At 46.6% G+C, this 20,529-nt stretch overlaps 1 protein-coding gene across 4 annotated transcripts in view; it reads left to right on the top strand.

Moving 5' to 3' along the window:
• The window catches only part of ARHGAP39 (Rho GTPase activating protein 39), a 149,064-nt gene that overhangs the window by 43,507 nt on the left and 85,028 nt on the right, over positions 1 to 20,529 (top strand). The window contains exon 1 of one of the 4 annotated variants that reach the window (XM_075024119.1): positions 20,168 to 20,232. The exons of 2 other annotated variants lie outside the window; for them this stretch is intronic. In XM_075024119.1, the coding sequence (XP_074880220.1) occupies positions 20,231 to 20,232 (2 nt within the window). In that variant the 5' untranslated portion in view covers positions 20,168 to 20,230. Of the gene's footprint in view, positions 1 to 20,167; positions 20,233 to 20,311; positions 20,371 to 20,529 lie in introns of those variants that run through there. One more of the 4 variants, XM_075024122.1, reaches the window with a different exon arrangement.

Consider the following 20,529-nt stretch of genomic DNA (forward strand, 5'->3'; position numbering starts at 1 on the left):
ATGTAAAGGGCATGAATAAAATCTTCTCTATTTGGGCAGCCCAGCACTTTCTGACCTCTCCCACTTCCAGCCCTGCACTGTAAATATTATGTAAAAGGGAAGAAGCTGTTCAGAACAGGTCTCACTTTTTTTAATGGTTGAGTTCAAACATGCTACACCAAGGATAGAGGCTGGTTCAAGAACAAAATCCCTTTAAGGTCTGTTCATTTAGACATGCTGAATATATTGGGGAAAACTCAAGGGCTTTGTTGGTAGAGAGTATTTTCAGGCTTTTGAAAAAATCCTGATCTTCTCAAAAAATGGATCGGATCTTTGAATGTGCTTGAGAATGTTTATTGCTTTCGTTAAAATCAATATATAAAAGTTTTGGAAGCAGTTCTGACCCTTTCCTTGATCCACCAAGTCTGAGTGGCATAGTTAGACTGGGAAAATTTGTGCCACCAGCAAGTCACATCTTTTGCAGTTGACATTTGGCAAGTGGGGGGAATCTCTGCACCAACACCCAGTGTCTCTCATATCAAAAATTTTGTCTGTTTTTTCCCAGTTTTCTTTTTTTCCTATTAATCTATGATTTCTGGTGAACTTTTCCAGTAGTAGCCTATGGGGAAAAAAATGCACGTTACTCACATGGCTGCTGGCCAGATGGGTAATGGCTGTACTTGGAGAGTAGAAGGAACTTTGGCATATCGCTGACCCAAATCTGTGCTCAGTGCTTTTGATTTGAAAGCATAGGTTGTGCTGCAAATATCTTCTCTGGCAATCAAGCAGAAGTATGAAATACTCTTAAGTGATCTAAATGAATGGATAGATGGGAGGAAGGCCATGAGGATTCAGGTGCAGACTCAGCTGTGCTTAAATATTTTAGTCCGCAGTTAAGGGCATTGGCATTGTGACCCTGAACACTTAGTCGGTAAGTATTGATAGAAATGAAACACTAGACTTTTGATGTATTGCTGTTCTTGGACTCATGTTGCTTCTGCAAGTAATACCAAGCACTGAGATTCCCAGTGTTTGATTCATTAGTGATATATCCTGGGTAGATGGAGGTCCAGCTGTTGTCTGCTGTCACCCAGCTGGTATGGTAGAGCATTTGCATCCAGAGCAGCGTGGCCAGCAGGTCCAGGGAGGGGATTGTCCCCCTCTACTCCGCTCTGGTGAGACCCCCCTGGAGCACTGCGTCCAGATCTGGGGTCCCCAGTACAAGACAGACATGGACCTGTTGGAGCGGGTCCAGAGGAGGGACAGGGAATGGTCCGAGGGCTGGAACACCTCTGCTGTGAGGAAAGGCTGAGAGAGTTGGGGTTGTTCAGCTTGGAGAAGGGAAAGCTCCAGGGAGATCTTGTGGCCTTTCAATACTTAATACTTTCAATACTTATAAGATGGGGGCAGACTTTTTAGCATGGCCTGTAGCAATAGGACAAGGGGTAATGATTTTAAACTGAAAGAGGGGAGATTTAGACTAGACCTAAGGAAGAAATGTTTTATGCTGAGGGTGGTGAAACACTGGCCCAGGTTGCCCAGAGAGGTGGTCGATGCCCCGTCCCTGGAAACATTCCAGGTCAGGTTGGACGGGGCTCTGAGCACCCTGATCTAGTGGGAGATGTCTCTGCCCATGGCAGGGGGGGGTTGCACTAGATGACCTTCAGAGGTCCCTTCCAACCCAAACCATTTTATTATTCTATGATTCCTTTACTATTGCCAGCTGGTCTGTCTGTCAACACCAATTTTCCTGCAGTAGCATGGAAGACAGAATCGAAGGGGGGGGGGAAACTCTTGCTTTGTGATAGCTTGTTCACAGACTTGTACCTTCATGTTCTGTGATCTGTGGACTTCCATACACAGAGTCATCAGGACTCTTGTCCACAACAGCATCAAGTGTGGACTGGCAGAAGCTGAGCTTCAGGGACTTCAGAGTTGACTCCTCTCTCTAGCCTTGTGCTAGATACTATCTGTTGTATCTTGAACTCAGTGAAGGCCCTGTGAATCCAGACTTTCCTCTCCCTGATGCCGAAGGATGCTGTTCTGGTATGACCCTGGGCTCATGGGTGGCAGAAATCGCCAAGCATCTGCACATCTGTGCTAGAGGCAGATTGATTCAAATCCTGCCTGGGCTGTTAGGCCAGTCCTGGTTAATGCAAGCTCTGTATGGAGATAGCAGTATTTGACCTTTAGTGTGTGTGCCTGCTTCTGATACAGATTTGTATCAGAAATTAAATTTGAGAGGTTGGAGTTCATGAATGCCTGTAAATCCCTATGATGTGCAGCAGCCTGAACTCCGCAGTTGAATTCAGGTGTTATTCTACTTGTTTAACAATATAAACATCATAAGTGCTAAGCCTCTTATAAAGAGATGGGGGAAGATTTATCTCAAACTTTAATCTGACCGATGATGTTCTACCTCTTAAGCAGTAATGAAACATCTACGTTTAAAGCCCCAGATATCTATTTATTTGCACAGTTGTAAATGTGACTGTTGTGCTCCTCAAAAGGCTGAGGAATGGCAGTTACGGCAGGGTTGGATATCAAGTGGTCTGACTGAGAATTGCCATTTGCTTCCTGAGCATTGAGGATCCTCAGCAGAGCTAGACTGAGCTGGACGTACTCTCAGATGAAGCAAAATTCTGGTCCGTGAGCTGTAACTAGAACCGTGGCTTTCTGGTTTGGGTGTGCTTGCTCAATGTGCTGTGGTGGCAGCTGAGCCAGCTAGGCAGTTCCTGAAGAAACTAAAATTTTCTCTGCAAAGCAGTGAGGTGCACCTGAGCAGGTAGGGAAGTGGCACCTCACTGGAGGTGGTGTTGGTGTCCTCAGGTTGTCCAGAGGAGAGCTGGAAGTGGCTGGAGCTGGCAGTCATGGCCATGGCCGGCCTTGAGAGCCTGTTCTGGTCCTTGCCGTGAAGAGACCACAGCTGATGTATGCAGTCCATGATGACCAAGTCTCAAAATGCAGTACTTCATTCTAAGGACTCTTTTATTTGATATGAGGTTCATGTGTGCTCTTAAGATAGTAAAAATTTTAATTAGCGTCTTTGTCTTGAAATAATTTTGCACCTACAGCACTGTGGCACTTGCAGCCCAGAAAGCCATATCCTGGGCTGCATCCAGAGCAGCGTGGCCAGCAGGTCCAGGGAGGGGATTCTGCCCCTCTGCTCCGCTCTGGTGAGACCCCCCTGGAGCACTGCGTCCAGATCTGGGGTCCCCAGCAAGAGACAGACACAGACCTGTTGGAGCAGGTCCAGAGGAGGGACACAGACATGGTTTGATGGATGGAACTCCTCTGCTGTGAGGAAAGGCTGAGAGAGTTGGGGTTGTTCAGCCTGGAGAAGAGAAGGCTCCGGGGAGACCTTATTGCAGCCTTTCAGTATTTAAAGGGAGCTTATAAGAAAGATGGGGACAGACTTTTTAGTAGTGCCTGCAGCGATAGGACAAGGGGTAATGGTTTTAAACTAAAAGAGGGGAGATTCAGACTAGATATAAGGAAGAAATGTTTTATGCTGAGGGTGGTGAAACACTGGCCCACGTTGCCCAGAGAGGTGGTCGATGCCCCATCCCTGGAAACATTCCAGGTCAGGTTGGACGGGGCTCTGAGCACCCTGATCTAGTGGGAGATGTCCCTGCTCATTGCAGGGGGTTGGACTAGGTGACCTTTAAAGGTCTCCTCCAACCCAAACCATTCTATGATTCCACCACATCCCTCCCTTCATTGACACTGTGACATTCACATGTAGGGAGGTAAAGAAGTAAGCCCCCACCCTGGTTATCTGTAAAAACGAGATCAGGGCCAGTTACTGATCACGTACAGCTGTAGTACTGAGATACAGCTTTGGCATGCAAATAGGTCATATAAATGATGCAGTACCTCTTAATTGTGAATGGGAAGGGAGGGGGTGATCAGTGCACCGCTGCCTGGTGAATGGGGATGCGTTGTGCACAGGGATAAACAGAGGTGTTTAAACAAGAGTCTGCCCTTCTCCCTGGAGAATTTGCTTCTTGTAATCAAATGCCTACTGAGAAGCTGGTTTCCTCCAGTAAACTAATCAGGCAATGCAGTCCTTGGCTTGAGAATGGTAAAAGGTTAGGAAGAGATTTGGATCCTGTTGTCTCTCGCTTGTGTGTGCTCGGAGAGCTGAAATAAAAGACCAGGAAATTGCAAAGTGCTGACCCCATCTTGCACAGTGCAGAATCTTTTCGGTGTCTGCATGGCTTGAGCTTCCGGGGTGAAGGATAGTACTTCAAAATGAATAATACTAAATAGCAACGCAGAACACAGCCGTTCAGAGCAAATATAGCACTGTTTGTCAAAGTGTAAGTCAGCTGTCTGCAGCTAATTACAGAGATGTCAGGGAGTTTTGAATTTGTCAGCTGAATTTAAGATTGTAGAACATTGCTTGGAAAATGTCCCTATTAAAAACTAAAAAAATCCCTCAAAGGAGAGCATATTTATTTGTGGGCTTTCTGGGGTTCTGGCCTATACATTTTTCTGGTGGCTGTACTGTAAGCTGCTGAGGGAAATGTGAAGCAACAGCAGTCCTAGCAGGGCTGGAAGTGGGTCAAGGAGCTGGAAGGCAGCGTGTGCCCGCCTTGCCAAAACTCCACTGCTGGTCAGTGGCCAAGTCCCTGGTCCACTTCCATTTGCAAAGGGGCAGAGTTGTTTCCCATCCTTCAATTCTCCAATTTACCAGAGCACTGGGTGGACACTGTGACTCATCCCAGGCCCCGTGAAGGTGGGTGGACTCTACCAGGTAGATTTACCAAGGCAAGCATCCAACAGAACACAATAGCTACAACGGTGTTAATCATTTTGCTTAGTTTATCTTCACTATCTTGACCCTCTCTATTCAAGTTGTAAGTTCTTCAGAGCAGGAACCATCTACTGCTTTACAGTGTCTTAGATGTGCTACCAGACCCCATGAAGGTGGATGGAAAAGCTGTGGGATGGACATTTGGGCAAGGGTGATAAGAGGCACCACGTAAGGTCCAGGTGACATGTGACTGACTCAGCTAGGACCTGGTAATCCCTGAGATGTTTCTTTACCTTGCTTTAAGCAGATTTCAGGGGGGAAGGGATACCTGAGTCTGAGCTCATTAATGGCTAATTTGCAACTTGGTGTCTTTGCCCAAATCCTCCCTGCCCTTGTTGGTTCAAGTCACCCCAGGCTTCAGGTGGTAGGGGTTGAGGTCAGAATGGGAGTTCCTTTCCAGCTACGCTGTGGAGGATGTAGCCTTGAGTGGAATGGGGCAGGATGGGAAAATCGGATGACAGTTGACCTTTCTGGGAGGGCCAGTGAATCTTGACAGCCTGTCTTGGCTTTGTTCATCAGCAAGGGCTTTGTCCCTCAGCTGTGATGCTCCTTGTTTCAGCTTACAGGCAGTCTTAAGTGCAGACTCTGGACCATTTTTATGACCTTCACGTAGAGGATTTTATGACCGTCTCTCATGGTCTTCTATGCCGTAGGGGATAGTGTTATTTTACGGATGAATAAACTGTGGCAAACAAATGCAGAACCTCTCCTGAGCAAAGCTCAGACAGTGAAGCACTCTCCAAATGAACTTTAATGTGTCCATTACTCTTCAGCAATTAGTAGGTACTGGTAGAGGCTGAAATCCATTGTAGTAGGTGTGGACAAACCTATGGTGAGACTCCTTGTCCCCAGAGTTTTTGTATTTTCTAGAAGGAGGAAGAAGGTTGAGCGTGACTCGGAGCTGGATGCCTGAAATCCTCCCACTTGTTTGTTTTTTTTTTCCCCCCTGAAAGTGTCAATGTACATCAGGCAGATGTTCAGTGCAGCGAACTTTCCAAGTCACGAGAGCATGAACTTGCTGCCGTTCTCCAGAACAAGGTCGGTCTGTAACGTCGTTACGTGGGCATCGGCAACAAGCTGGGAGCCTTGGCTCAGCCTTTGTCTGCCCCTGTCCCTGCAGAGAGGGTCCAGCCCTGAAGCCGAATGCCATCGCTATGTGGGAACAAACAGCCCTTTTTTCAAAGGGAGAGAAGCCTTTTCACGCGGCCGGCGGAGGGCTCAAGCATCCAGTGTGTGGGACAAGGAGAGGTAGCGATCGCATGCTGCAAGCCTCAGCCACTGCCTTCAGTGGCAGATGAGATGGAGCAAAACTAAATCTCAGTGCAGTGAGCAAGCAGGCTTGGCTCTGCTTTTGAGAAAAGAGCAGAAGACCCTCGTGAAGTCCTACATCATGGTAGTAGGAACAGGCTTCACTTTGCACAAATTCACTGCTATTCTTTAGTTGTGATTTATTTGGACTAGATGATCATTCTAGGGCCCTTCCAACTGAAAATATCCTATCCTATCTTCTACTCTACTCTACTCTACTCTTTTTCCCCCTCCTTCCCCTCAGTTGTTTAGGAAGGACCAAAAATGAACAGCCTCCAGGACTGTCTTTTTTCTTACCCTGGGGCAGTCTGCTGCACTTGTGCACTTTTTGTGGTAGCTTCATAAAGGTACAATCTTTATTTATCGCGCTCAAAGGTGTCTGGACACTTCAGCTAGTTTGGGATGTGGAAACCCATGATAAGAGCAGTTGCATGAGGCTCCATCTGCATTTCCTAACACATTTAAATTCAGGATCTGTGACCTTCATCTGAAAAGACAGTCACTTTCCTCTACATTTGTGGCATGTTGGCTAGTAAATATTCATCCTGCCTTTTCTGCTGGTTGCAGTAGCCCCTTTCATTAGCAGCCCTCTCCTCGTCTAAAAACCTCAGTTTGGCAACTGTCAAAGGATGATGTAAAGTTTGTTTGATTAGGCTTTTGGCAAATTGAGAGAGGGATTTTGGATTACAGGAAAAATACTGATAACTAGCTTTCAAGCTGTCCCTCTGGTGCTCTGTTAATGACTTTGTGGAATTCCGTCTCTCCAGTGCCTCACATTTGGGTTGTCTTAAATCATTAAAAAGAAAAAAAAAAGAGCGCAGGCTCTCCACGCTGCTGCCAAGTAGGTCAGGGTTTTCCCAGTTGTACGGTTTGGGAAACAGAGACATTGTTCAGAGCGACTTTCTCCAAGTTGCTTGGTGAGTTGAAGACAACTGGAAGCACGATAGTGGTTTCAACCATTAGTTCAAGACTAGTCTTTGAGTGACAATAAGTCATTTGGCCTAATCAGAGCCCAGATAAAATAAATCTTGGCAAAACCTGACAAAATAAATGGCACATTCATGAATTCTGCAATGTAGGAGAAGCTGCAGGATCCGAGACATGGTCCAAAAGAAGTAAAGGGTGGGCAATTGGTGCTGCATAAAATGAGACAAACATACCTCTTTGCATTTTAAGCTATTGAAAATGCCACTTGATGCTTCTCATAGGAGGAAATAAGCCGAAAAGCTGTAACGGTTGTGCTACCACTGTTGGGTTGGGGTTTTTTTCTGCCTGATCACAGTGGAAAAAACAGCAGGGCAGGAATATCAGCATGGTATCACCATGATATCAAACTTTAGGCTCAGAAGAGCTAATAAACTGTTCTTTACAGAGTTAGCCTATGGGATCATGATATGTGGATAATCATAGAATAGTTTGGGTTGGAGGGGGCCTTTAAAGGTCATCTAGTCCAACCCCCCTGCCATGAGCAGGGACATCTTCAACTAGATCAGGTTGCCCAGAGCCCCGTCCAACCTGACCTGGAATGTTTCCAGGGATGGGGCATCAACCACCTCTCTGGGCAAACCTGGGCCAGTGTTTCACCATCCTCATTGTAACAAATTTCTTCCTTATGTGTAGTCTGAATCTACCCTCTTTTAGTTTAAAACCATTACCCCTTGTCCTATCACTACAGGCCCTGCTAAAAAAATGATTAAAGTGGATTGAATTTAGAAGGAGGAGGAGGTGGGTTTGAATGACAGCAGGTTGGTGGTCGTCATTGTTCAGTCTAATGGGGACAGAGTGGGGGTGAGGAAGGGTGGAGGGATGTCCTTGAGTGGGAAGGGGAGAAAAAAGCAGTGAGTTTTAAAGAGTAGCTGCCAGGCCATGGTGTCTAACCCAGGCTAGTATCGACACCTCGGCATGCTTCTGACTTGAAAGAATAAAAGAGCTTCTTTCAGCAGTCCTAAAGCAATCAGTAGAAAATAACTCATTTATGAAATGGGTACTTCTAGCTGGGAGAATCGTTACACTCAGAATCCTTCCTCTATTGTAATTTTGGTTTAATATTAAACCACTCAGGATAAATCGTTACTCGGGAAATTTTTTAGGCAGAAGGTGACATCCGGGAGAAGAATATGGAGCATTAAAAATGGATTATACAGTGTCATTTCTTGACTACTTGCCTGAGATATTAAATATGTAGGATTTAAAGCCCAGATCTTTTGTTGATTACACTGTGGCTCTGAGGCTGTCTAGGTCTTCTCCAAAGTGCTTCTGCTTGGGCAAAATGGGGTTTTACCTTATCCTGATTTAAGCTTCTGGCTTGGCAGAAGGACCTCTTCTCATGTCATGTCTCTTTTGCTCTTCCTTTTATAATTGGAGCCTATTCTTCATCCCCTTCGCAAGCCATCTGCTGCAGCTGCGAGTTCAAAACTAATATACTGTGAGGTCAGGCTTCCCTTTTTTTTTTTCCATTTCCTTTTTTTCCTGAAATAAGGCAGATCTAAGGCAGGTCTTGTTGTCTTAAAGCATTGGGATTAGGGCTCTGTAAGTGTATGGGAAATAACTCGTGTGGCTGCTGGGCGGTCTCCTCCTGTTTATAATTACTCTGTTCAGGTTCTTGTGGCAGGCGTATTGTGAATGGGCTCTGAAGTGGGTAGATTGCAAACTTTCTGGAAAAAAAAAAAAAAAAAAAAAAAAGAAAAGCCCAAACGAAAAAAAAGCAACCCCTTGTTTCCCATCTAAGCGTCACGTATTTAGGAGCCCAACTAATTAAGCTCTTCTGAAAGAGCCGTCTGGCTCCAGCAAACAGCTTCTCTGTGGTTCTTTCTGTTGCAAAACCCCGGGGGAGGCTGGATCGGGAGGGCAGTGCCATCACCCACACGGCTTCGGAGGGGAGGGCTCTCTGCCAGGCCCTCTGGAGATAGCCTGCCCACTTGCTCTCCTCGGGGAGGCATGCAACAACTTGCTTTCGCAGCCTGTCTGCAAAGCACCCCAAATTAGACCCTTCAGGTGGATGTGTCGTCAACCGAAAGGAAGGTCGCCCTGAAGACTCGTCTCCTGAGCAGCCCGGAGGGATGCTGTGAGATGGCAGATGAGGGGATGACGGAACTTCTCTATGGAAGGAGGTGGGCATCAGGCTTATAGATACAACAGCCTTACGTCGCTGATGGCACTAATAGCAGGTTTGAAATGAATGCGTTTTGTGAATGTGACTTTCTTTTGCTTCACTGGGCTCAGTCACGCTTCTGGATGTGAAAACTTAGATAATAAAACATCCCGTTGAAACTCATCTTCTCTCAGTTTTGTGCTGCCCCAAAGGCTACCTGGTGCCATGCTGCTGGTAGCAAGAGCAGGCTGTAACTCATGGGCTTCCCTCTTTGAAGCTGTCAACAAGCGAGCTGAAAAGCCTTGGGGAGAGTGGGGATGATGGAGGGAGGGATATCCAGAGTCTCTTTTCCTGGGCAGATGGAGATCTGTCAGCAGTTTTGACAGCAGAGGCTGATGGGCTTCTGGACTGAGCTTCACTGCCGTGCTTAAACTCTTGCAGAGCAAAAGTTGCCTGCTGTTGCTGATTATCTGGTTTCCATGGGTTTTTTCAGTATTTTGATTAGGTTCACAGTTTGGGTTTTTGTGCTTAAAGTGAAGTAACAGAATGTCAAATACTCCTTCGTACGCCTTGCTCCTCATGGAACGCTTGCGCTCGTGTGGCCAACTCCTGTATACAACAACTATCGACGGCAGAGGCGAGCTTAAGCAGTGGTTAAGGACTATTGAGAGCAAGCCTGGCAGGGGGACAGCCTTGCCCTTTATTGCTCTTTTCCATCCTCGCTTGCTGCGACTGCATGGAAGCACTCAAAAGGGCTTGGAGAAACACTGCCGGCTCTGTTCCCGTCCCATGTCCTGCGTAGACGGCGGATGCGGTCAAGGGCCACGGTCTGTGCAAGCGCGGGGCGCACGGGACGGTCCTGGAGGCATTGCACCGCGTAAGCCCATCACACGTGATCTTCTGAAAAGGGCTATACAGCTCTGGCCAGCTATTATATTGCAGCCTGTAACATTGAGAGCTGCCCCAGGTCCTCCCTAGCATTGCTAAATCTGCTCTATCCTAATTTATTCTAATAAGGCGAGCTTTCATCTCGTATCCAAGCTCTTTCACTGTGGGGCTGAGTGTGTGTCACTGTCTGGGACGTGGCATCCTTTGCTTCGGATAGAAATGTTTTCTTGGTGAACTGCTCCGCTGCAGGACTAGGGGAATGAGCTTTTTGTGCTCTAATTTCAGAGTCGATGGGTTTTTGTACTCTAATCAAGAGGTTTTGATGCCGTAATTAAAAACATGGACTTAATGGGTATTCTGCGGAATGTAAATTCACAGGAAAAATACAAGTCAAACTTTTGAGACCAAAGCACTTTTGTGCTCACTTAGTCTATTGTAATTAGGGGTGTGGTGCTTAAGGAATATTAATTAGCCCCATGGGTGAGGCTGGGGAGCCAGAAAAATGCTGCCTCCGCCCCTATTCCCCAGTGGGAGTTTAGCAGCTGCCTGCTGAGCTAAGCATGGGAGACAGCAAGTGGCAGGGAGAAAAGTTTGTTGGGGGAGGAAGGGTATCCCCCAACCTCCTCCTTTAAAAACAAATAAACAAATAAAAATAAACCAAACCACTTTCAGGAGTTAGGTGCAACTTTCTTTAGTTGCTGGTTTTGCCAAATGAGTTTAAATCGCCTCCATCATCTCCCTGGGGGTAGTGGTTACTGCTTTAATTGCAATAGCAAATTTAAGAAGACTCGTAGCAAATGTTGGAAAGGGAGTTGGTTCGTCTGACTGCCGTGGTTAGCATCTGCAGATGGGCAAGTGTCCTAACAGAGCGTTGGCTTGTCTGCTGGACTGCTCCCTTACGTGAGATTTGGTGCCTTGGAAGACACCTATTTTGTCCACGGCAAACAGGTAAAGAGCCTCTGTTGCCACATCCCCGAGGACGTGCCAAAGGCATCTCGCTATCCTTAGAATATCTAAATTATAGCTAAATTACCCTGTTAGTCCCTGGGAATCCTGTAAGACTTCCTCTGGATGGAAAATGAGGCAGGAACTGATCAGTTAACGAGTAGTTGCTTGGGTGCAGGTGATCAAGAGCTGTTCATGTATTTGGTGAACAAGTCCAACTGGCAGCAGGTTTGTCTTCACTCGGGTGACTACGACAGTTCGAACAGAAAAATGGTTTTAAAGCTTAAAAAGAGAAGGCTGCAGCAATTAAAAACAGTCTGACGTAGAAGGAAAATAGCTATACTAATTATGGTGGTAAATGCAGTGATCAGGAAGAAGGGAAAAATGATAGGGCAGAATTATCAATTAGATACTGACTCAGGAGATCAAAATGGCAGAGGGAGAAATGAGTGCTCAGAAGTTAGCTTTGTGGCTAGCCAATGTGTACAAAACTTGTTCTTAGCCACGGTACGGGCCTGTTATTTGATGCAAGGGATATACTTGTTGGTAATGCAGAAAATGCAGAAGAACTCAGCCTCCTCCTAATGTAATTTAACGTAGTGCGGTTTGGAAAATGGAGACAGAGGGTAAAGTTTAGATGCATTTTTTTAAAATTGGATAATTTATGGCAAATAGAATCATAGAATAGCCCAGGTCAGAAGGGACCTCAAAAGATCAGCTGGTCCAAGCTTTTGTGGGATGAAATAACTGTAGGAATAGCTTTTCAGACCATGATTTTTCAGTGAGTCTTGGAAACTGAGGAAACCAGAAGGTCTAAATAAAAGCTAATATTGTGCCAATGTATTAAAAAGGGAAAGAGAAAGATCCAGGTAACTGTCCTGGCAGCCTGGTGTTGGAGGGAAAACAATGTGTTGACTGGTAGAGAACTATTAATAAAGATTTAATGGCACTGTGGGGTCCCTTAGCATGAGCATGTAGATTCTGGGTCACGTTGACCTCTGATTCTGGCAGATACAGGAAAGTTGATCTGCTATTGTTTTAATTCTGGGAGGATTGAAGGCAAATGGCAAATAATCAAGGGAGCAAACTGGACCTGGATTATGTGGTAAACTGCTGCTGCTGGTGGCAGGACTTGGGGACCTGGAGAAGCAGTTTGTTTTCTGTGGACTAGTTTCTTTATTATTTTCTGTGCCTCGCACTTCAAATCAGGGTTCACTGCTTGCCAGCATCCAGACACCTGCAGCTGATGGTGGTCCAATGTTCGTGGTGCTCTGCTGGTCTGGTGGACAACCGGGTCCAAATATTGAGACTAGAATGTCTAAACTAGAAAGTGGGCTCTAATTTTTGAATGGAGGTCAGATATTTTTCACTAGCAAATTCTTAAAAGGAAGAAATAATACTTTCCTAAGAAAAGCCCTTTAAACAGCAGTATTTCTATCTTAAAGTTAAAACTAGTTCAGGGGTGTCTGAGGGCCTATGCTATCCAAAAGGTCAGACTAAGAGATAAGTTTTAAGTTTTCAGTTGTGTCACGTGAGATCATTTTTTTTTTAAATATTCATTTCACTGGCAGCTGCTAGCTGTTTTCCTTTGAGATCTGGTTAACCCAGTTTCTCCTGCTGCAGTGTCTGCGGTAATGAGATAGACTTCAGTCTGGTACCCGGCATGTCGCTGCGACATGCGGTGTTGTGGCTTCGTTATAGGACCAGTGAGGAACGATGGAAAGGAACCAAGGGACATGAGATATACCTGCTGCTGCTGCTGCCACCGTGTCCCTCCTCTACTTGCTGGCTCCTGTGCTAGATCGAAATTTGGCTGCAACATCTGCTTGACAGCGCCTGGGGTGCACAGCTTGAGCCTGGACCTCTGCCATGCTTGGTGCTGTACATAGTGGCTTTAGTCTGTGTAGACAAGGCAGAGTAGGTCCTGTGAGGGTTGACGTGCCTGAAGCGATGTGGCAAAGCTGGGGTCTCTTTCTATTTGGGTATATTGACTGCTGAAGTGTTTGGGGACAGACTCGGCTTTGCGTAGGTGGGCCAAAGTGCCCTGAAAACCTCTAGGGCTGTAGAAAGCAGCATCAAACGCAATTAAATGCGGCAGAAAAGCTACGTGGGAATGGGAAGAGGTGTTCTACTGCCTTAAGACATGCTGAGATCCCTTAATAGGTCTATTCTGAAGTAGTTAGTGCCATGCTAATGGACGTCGTCCCACTAATTGGGAGAAGTGAAGAACAGGAACTGGTTCCTCCGAGTTGCACCAAAGACTCTATACATTGTCCCTGTAGCTGCTTCTTCCCCACGTCTGGTTCCAGCCTTGGGATCACAGGAATAAATGATCACATTTAGCCAACCTTCACTTACATCTGTGCTCTGCTGCCATTTTCTCCAGAAGTTACTGTTTTACATCTGTCCTCTTACACATGTGGTGCCCAGCCAGAACATGCTGCTTGTGGGATGTATAACCTAAAAAACCCCAAAGGACAACTTGAAAGGCTTGCTACTACTGGGAGACTTGTTTGTTCTCAAGTACCTGATGACTGCTACCGTAGCTGCATCTCCATAAAAATGCTGCTCGGCAGTTAGTTGTTGTACCTAGTGAGATGCATTTTTTTGTTGAAGGCGAGACTCCTTGGCTTGGCTCTTTTGAATCTGGGTAGCTGAAGGACCATCATGGGAAGGACGCTGGCTTTGTGTTGCTTTTCCTGGCAGGAAACCATGGCAAAAACACTTGTTGTAGACTTCAACTTTCTCTGGCTGCTTCTAAACATGTTGCTTTGCATCCCTGTTGCAGCCACAGAAGAAACAGCAGTGAATAAATGAGCAAACCCAGTCTTTCTCTGGTTTCTAAGTATTTCAGGCACTTGCTGCTATCTGACATAACTAGAAAGAATTCAGGACTTTATTATAATAAACTATGTACGCACCCTGAAGATGTACAGATGTCTTAAGTGTAGGTCCATGGGCATTTTGAATTAATTTGGGAGGATGTATTTCATGCCTGGGCTTGACGCAAAAGTGAATGGGCTTTCCTCGGCCATGTAGCTGACAGACACCAGGGCATGAGCCTGGTCAGGTCTTCCGTCCGCTTCCTGCCTTTTTCTGGAATGGCTAAACCACAAAAAGCAGAGAGAAACGGAGACAAAAAGGAAGTGATTTGCATGTGGTTGCATAATGAAGCTGCAGAAGATTAGGGATTCAACAACACTGAGAGACCTGGAGGTTTACCAGGGTATGAGAGCTCCCATGATCCAAAGGCTCCAGAAATTGTTCTGGAGACACTGGAGATCATGCTTTCTGCCTGGACCAGGTTGCCCAGAGAGGTTGTGGATGCCCCATCCCTGGAAGTGTTCAAGGCCTATGGCAGGGGGGTTGGACTAGATGATCTTTGAAGGTCCCTTCCAATTCAAAGCCTTCTACGATTCTACAGTTCCGTACCCTCAACCCTTCCTTCTTGAACATCGTCTTCACCTGCAGCTGCTGCTGCGCTCTCCTGTTATGCTGCGTGGTGGCTCATTTCCCCTTACAAAGACTGTCTGTGTGTGGTGGACTCAGAATTGTTCAGGTGGGACAGCTTGCACCTCTGCTCAAAGCAGGGTCAGTGTTGAACTCATCTGGGCTGCGCCGGGGCTTTGTGCAGTTGGGTCTTGAAAACCTTCAAGCACAGATTCTGCAGCCTCGTGGGGCCCCTTTTGCAATGCTTGACTGTTATCATAAAAAATGTTTCCTTGTGAAATATGAAAGTATTTTTCCATTCTCATTCTGCCAGGGAGAAATGGCTCTTCATATAAGTGGGAAAGACTTGGTTTATATCAGTTTGCATTCCTATGCAACAGATTATTTTTTTTCAGCATTTGAATAAATCACTTCATTCTACATCTTCTGTGTTATTGTTCAGTGGCAACCGTGGAGGTTGCATATAGTTATTTTTGTGATACAATTAAAGTAAAACACCTTCAGCTACCATTACTGCTTTCCTTTCATGTCTTCGTGTCACCTGTTTTTCCTCCCCGCATTGAAATTCTCCAAGAAGAATGTGTAAAATCTGTTTTGTGCTTGTGTCAGTTCAGCCTAGCTCAGCCTCCTGATAGATGGTGGACAGCTTACTCTCTTCTGCACTCATGTAATTCCATTCGTGCTTTTGGGTCCTGGGAGATTTGGGAGCTCGTTCTGTACAGCTCATGAGTTTTGATGGTACGATGCTAGTCCTGATAACTTCCATATGAATAAATGTCACTACACGTGCATAACAACTCTGCCAGCTGATTCCACCTGTTTTTTCAGGAGATATGCAGGGATGGTATATTTGGCCACAAAAGTGATCAGAGGGCTGGAACACCTCTGCTATGGAGAAAGGCTGAGAGAGTTGGGGTTGTTCAGGCTGGAGAAGAGAAGGCTCCGGGGAGACCTTCTTGTGGCCTTTCTATACTTAATAGTTCCAATACTCGATACTTTCAATGCTTAATACTTAAAAGAAAGATGGAGACAGACTTTTTAGTAGGGCCTGTAGCAATAGGACAAGGGGTAATGGTTTTAAACTAAAAGAGGGGAGATTCAGATGAGATATAAGGAGGAAATTTTTTACGCTGAGGGTGGTGAAACACTGGCCCAGGTTGCCCAGAGAGGTGGTCGATGCCCCATCCCTGGAAACATTCCAGGTCAGGCTGGACGGGGCTCTGAGCAACCTGATCTAGTTGAAGATGTCCCTGCTCACGGCAGGGGGGTTGGACTGGATGACCTTTAAAAGTCCCTTCCAACCCAAACCCTTCTGTGTTTATATGATTCTATGAACTTGACCACCTGGCTGCAGTTTTGTGCCTGCTGTTGTAGGGCTTGGAAAAATGCACAATAAAATGATGGTACTAGCTGAAAAATTCAGCAAAATTACCACGGGGTGCAGGGAAAGCAGAGCAGGGAATCGTGCCTTTCTGGCAAGACCTTTGTCGGACCTAAGCTGCTTTCCCACGGGTTGTCTGAAAAAGATGCTGCAGGGAAGGGTGCGACAGGGCTGCGGGACTTATTTCTGAATGAGGAGTCTGAGGGAAAACTCTGTAACTTTGAGTGTTAAAGTTTAGCATTGCTTTGCTAGGAAGATCTTTCTGAAATGTAGCTGTATGCCCGTTTACATGCTCCACCATATGATTCCTAAAGAGTTAAATGGGAACTGAAAGACTGTGGCTTTGGCGTGATGGCGAAGAACATGCGTAAATTGTGGGGGAAGCCTTACAAGTTGGTACAAGGTGCTGGGAACAGGCAGTAGGACACTGTGTTTCAGCTCTTTGGACTGCCTGCCTGCTGGGCATGGGCTGAGTTCAAGCCGGGAGCTGTTCCTGCCTGCGAATAGCTCCGGAGGCTGAAAACAGCCGGGGCTTCAGCAGCTCTGGCTCTTCTCACAGTGACCAAGGGCGGGTGTTCAGCCAGATCTTGTCACGCTGATCATCTTCTGGGTTACTTCCTCACTTAATGTCCTCAATTCTCTGCCTCATGGCCAAGAAAATAGACTTGCAGCGATGTGAGATCTGTTTAAGAGCTTAATGCCCTCTTTGGTCCAACTTCCAGGTGATGAAACCAGGGTCTCCTGCATGGCAGAGTCCTTGCTGCTAGGACCTAGGCTTATCCTGATAAGATAAGGAAATTTCATGAAGCTGCAAAGATTTACGCTAGGTTTTACTGCCTTGTTTTTTGTCACTCCCCATCTGTGCAACAGCAGAGGAAAAGTGGATTGAAGTTCTTCATCTTGCTGCAGACCTCCGCGTGCATCTCTTTGGATGCAACGTAGGTAAAACTGCGAAGTGATCCCAACGAGGTGCAGAGTAGCATTTGGGAAATGACCTGGGAAAAACCAGAATACCAGCGATGGGGTGTTGAGAGATGCTCTGGCAGCTGCCCAAGTCGTCTGTCTGGGGGAGCTGGCTAACCTCCACACCATGTGCTTCAGGATCCTTTGCTGGCGAATGCAAACCCAGTGCTGGAGTGTTTTCCAGACCAATCTGTTCCCACTGGAAACTGAGCACAGACACTCCATCTATTACTGCGGACTGCCCAGTATGTGCTGTATAAACAAAAGCAGGAACTGTTGTTGTGTGGCACTTCATCAACGCTTGTTTAGCTCCTAGTCCTGAGCAAATGAAACTTGGCATGGGCTTACTCTTCTCGTTTTGTCTTTCCAAAGAACAAAACCAGTTGTTAGGGACCAGGGAATGTTTGGAACAGTTTTCATGAGATTAGAAGAGCGCCTTGCCGATCTACAGATGCTGCAGAAGAAGCATTCCTCCCCGTTCCCACCCTGAACAGCTATGCTCTGTATTCAGATACCCAGAGAAGTGGTTAAATACCAGGAATCTGAGTGTAATTCAGCTCAAACAGTACTATCGGAGCAATTTATCTGGCTAATTTTAGTAAAATGTGTTATTAAATGGATAAAGGTAATTAAATGTTGTTATCATTAATAGCTTACGTGATAACATGTCCTGCCACGGGACCCTTCTTATCTGCGACCTCACTGTAACAAATCAGGGCCCACCAAAGATGATGATTATCATTGCAGAGGCAGCATGACGTAGTTTTTTAGGCCTTTAGTGCTACAGTAGGATCAAAACCCCAGGTTTTATATTTCAGAAGTGTTTGCCTTTAATGCTGTAGCATGGAGTCAAGACTTCAAAGTCTTTTTTCACGTTTAGGGTCAACGCAATTCACCAAGTGCTACTGATCCCCTCTTGGAAGAAAACAGAGTTATCATTCATCTTATAAAAAGAAAACCAAGAGCAGTTCTTGCGTAGCCAGGACAGCCCCAGCAGGAGCGTGAGTTACCACGGGAGATGCGATAGCAAGGGAGGATACACTGCCACTCCATGCATGGGTAGCTGCAGCGCTAATTTTCGAGGCTGCAACGATGTAGGCATCGGTTTTGCTCGGTAGCATATGGGGAGTGCTTTTCTCTGAGGGTGCCCAGCAGCAGGCAGAGCTGGCAGTGTACTAAAAGCCTTGAATAGCTCAAGCTGAATGAAAAAGCTGGGAGGTTTGCGGCCTCTGTATTTTTTTGCCTTTTTGTTTTAGTACCAAATTAGCAAATGGCACTCTTTTATTTCTGTGCACGGCTGTAGCTCTTCTAAAATTTGGGGGAGGAGGAGGAACAAAAGCAAGCTGCTAGAAATATATCATTTTGAAACCAGTATGTGGCTGTTGACAAATAGGCATGTAGTTATGGTAATGCACAGCCCACCTTCAGACCCCAGAGAACAGGATTTAATGGCAGGTTTCTGCACTTTTCCCCGATTGGAAATAATGCAGCAAGTCCTCTGAAGAATTTTGATCCTTAGAGCTGTCAAACACTAAATGTTTTATGTGCCCTGTCGATTCAGGCGACGCTTTGAATAGGATGAACACAAAATCTCCATAAATGGCATAAACAGCTGGGATTGAGGGCACAGCTCTTACGAAACACCTACTTCTGCGCTCACCCGAGGAGGCTGCAGCCACCTTCTCGGGTCTTGAGACTTCATGGATGCATGAGGTTTAAGGTAGTCAGAACTGAAACACATTAACCTCTCCTCCTGCCTTGCTCCAGAAGCTGCAGAGCCTCTTTTAGAGGAGAAGGTTTTGTTATTTCCTCTGCACGGCTGGAGACTTGATTTTTGACAAGAAGAGATTGCAGCATCCCAAACTCTCTCTGGAACAAGGACAGAGGGCTACATGGAAGAGTCCTCTTGCTTGCCACCGTAGGAGCTGTTCCTCTCCTTCCTGGATACAGGCTGGGCGATGAGTGGATTGAGAGCAGCCCTGTGGAGAAGGATTTGGGGTATTGGTGGCTATGGGACACGAGCTGGCAATGTGCATTTCCAGCCCAGAAAGCCAACCGTATCCCGGGCTGCATCCAGAGCAGTGTGGCCAGCAGGTCCAGGGAGGGGATTCTGCCCCTCTACTCCGCTCTGGTGAGACCCCCCTGGAGCACTGCGTCCAGATCTGGGGTCCCCTACACAAGAATGACATGGACCTGTTGGAGCAGGTCCAGAGGAGGGACACAGAAATGGTCTGAGGGCTGGAACACCTCTGCTATGGAGAAAGGTTGAGAGAGTTGGGGTTGTTCAGCCTGGAGAAGCGAAGGCTCCGGCAAGACCTTATTGCAGCCTTTTAGTACTTAAAGGGGTCCTACAAGAAAGACTCCTTTTTGTCAAGGAGCGTGGTGACAGGACAAGGGGTAATGGTTTTAAACTGAAAGAGGGAACATTTAGATTAGATGTAAGGAAGAATTTCTTCACTGTGAGGGTGGTGAGGCACTGTACCAGGTTCCCCAGAGAGGCTGTGGATGCCCCCTCCCTGGAAGTGTTCACGGCCAGGTTGGATGGGGCTTTGAGCAACCTGGTCTAGTGGAAGGTGTCCCTGCCCATGGCAGGGGGGTTGGAACTAGATGACTTTTAAAGGTCCATTCCAACCCAAACCATTCTGTGATTCCCTGTGATAACTAAGGTGGGCTCATCCAACCTCATGCAGTCCTTGGTGGTTGTGCCCATGGCAAGTCTTCTCAACTCTTCTCCATTTGGCCATCCAGATACCACCTTAAGCACTGGAGAAGTGAGGGAGGGGGGAAAAAAGCCAAATTTTTCTGGGCTGGAAACAGCAGAGGACAGGTCTAATCCTCAAAATGGGATTCTTGCCCACAAAATGCTCGGTGAAATGGGAAAGAAGTCTAAGGCATAAAACCAAGAGCGTGAAGCACGCCGGAGCTGTTTGCGTGTTTGGTTAGGCTTCCTGTGCCGCACCACGTGTTGTGCAATCTGGGAGCTTTCCAAGGCACCATGAAGTGATGTCGCTGCTGGTTTTTATTTCCTTTTCTCTGCTGGAGTGGGCTGGGACAACATAACTACATATGGACGTCTTTGGATAGCAGAGGTCTGTGCGGTACTGCTGGTTCTTAACAAGTGTAGCATGGAAAGGTACCTGCGGCACTTGGAACGGAAAAGCAACAAGATCTTTGAGATCTCCCAGCTTCTGCGAGGAGGATCAGACCAGGCTCTGGAAAGCGCTGTCGTGCAGAAACAAAGCTTTACCCCTGTACCAGACAGCCCAGCATAGCTGAACAGATGGTGCTGCAGCCTGATCATTCCAGGAATGTCGTCCCAACCGTTGAATAATTGGTATGGGGGAGAGCCTCTTCCTCGCTGAGGACCAGATGGGTCTGCTGCGTCTTCTTAGAGGGCATTGCGTTAATGTGAGCATTTAACGAGAGCTGGGCTTCTTCAGCCTGGAGAGGAGGCTGAGAGTGGATCCAACTGTCATCTTCACCTACCTAATGGGGCGATAGTGAAGACAGAACCAGGGTCTTCCATGGATGGTGTACGAGGGAAGGGTGAGAGGCGATGCACAGCTGCAGCATGGAGGGCTCTCAATTTGGTCATCTGCAAGGTCTTTACCTGAGAGTGGTCACCTAGAGAGGCTGTGAGATGTCCATCCTTGGAGATTTCAGAATTTGGCTGAAAAAGACCCTGAGTAGGATAACTTCAAAGTT

Source organism: Buteo buteo, chromosome 3 (genome assembly GCF_964188355.1).
Source record: "Buteo buteo chromosome 3, bButBut1.hap1.1, whole genome shotgun sequence".
Taxonomy (NCBI): domain Eukaryota; kingdom Metazoa; phylum Chordata; class Aves; order Accipitriformes; family Accipitridae; genus Buteo; species Buteo buteo.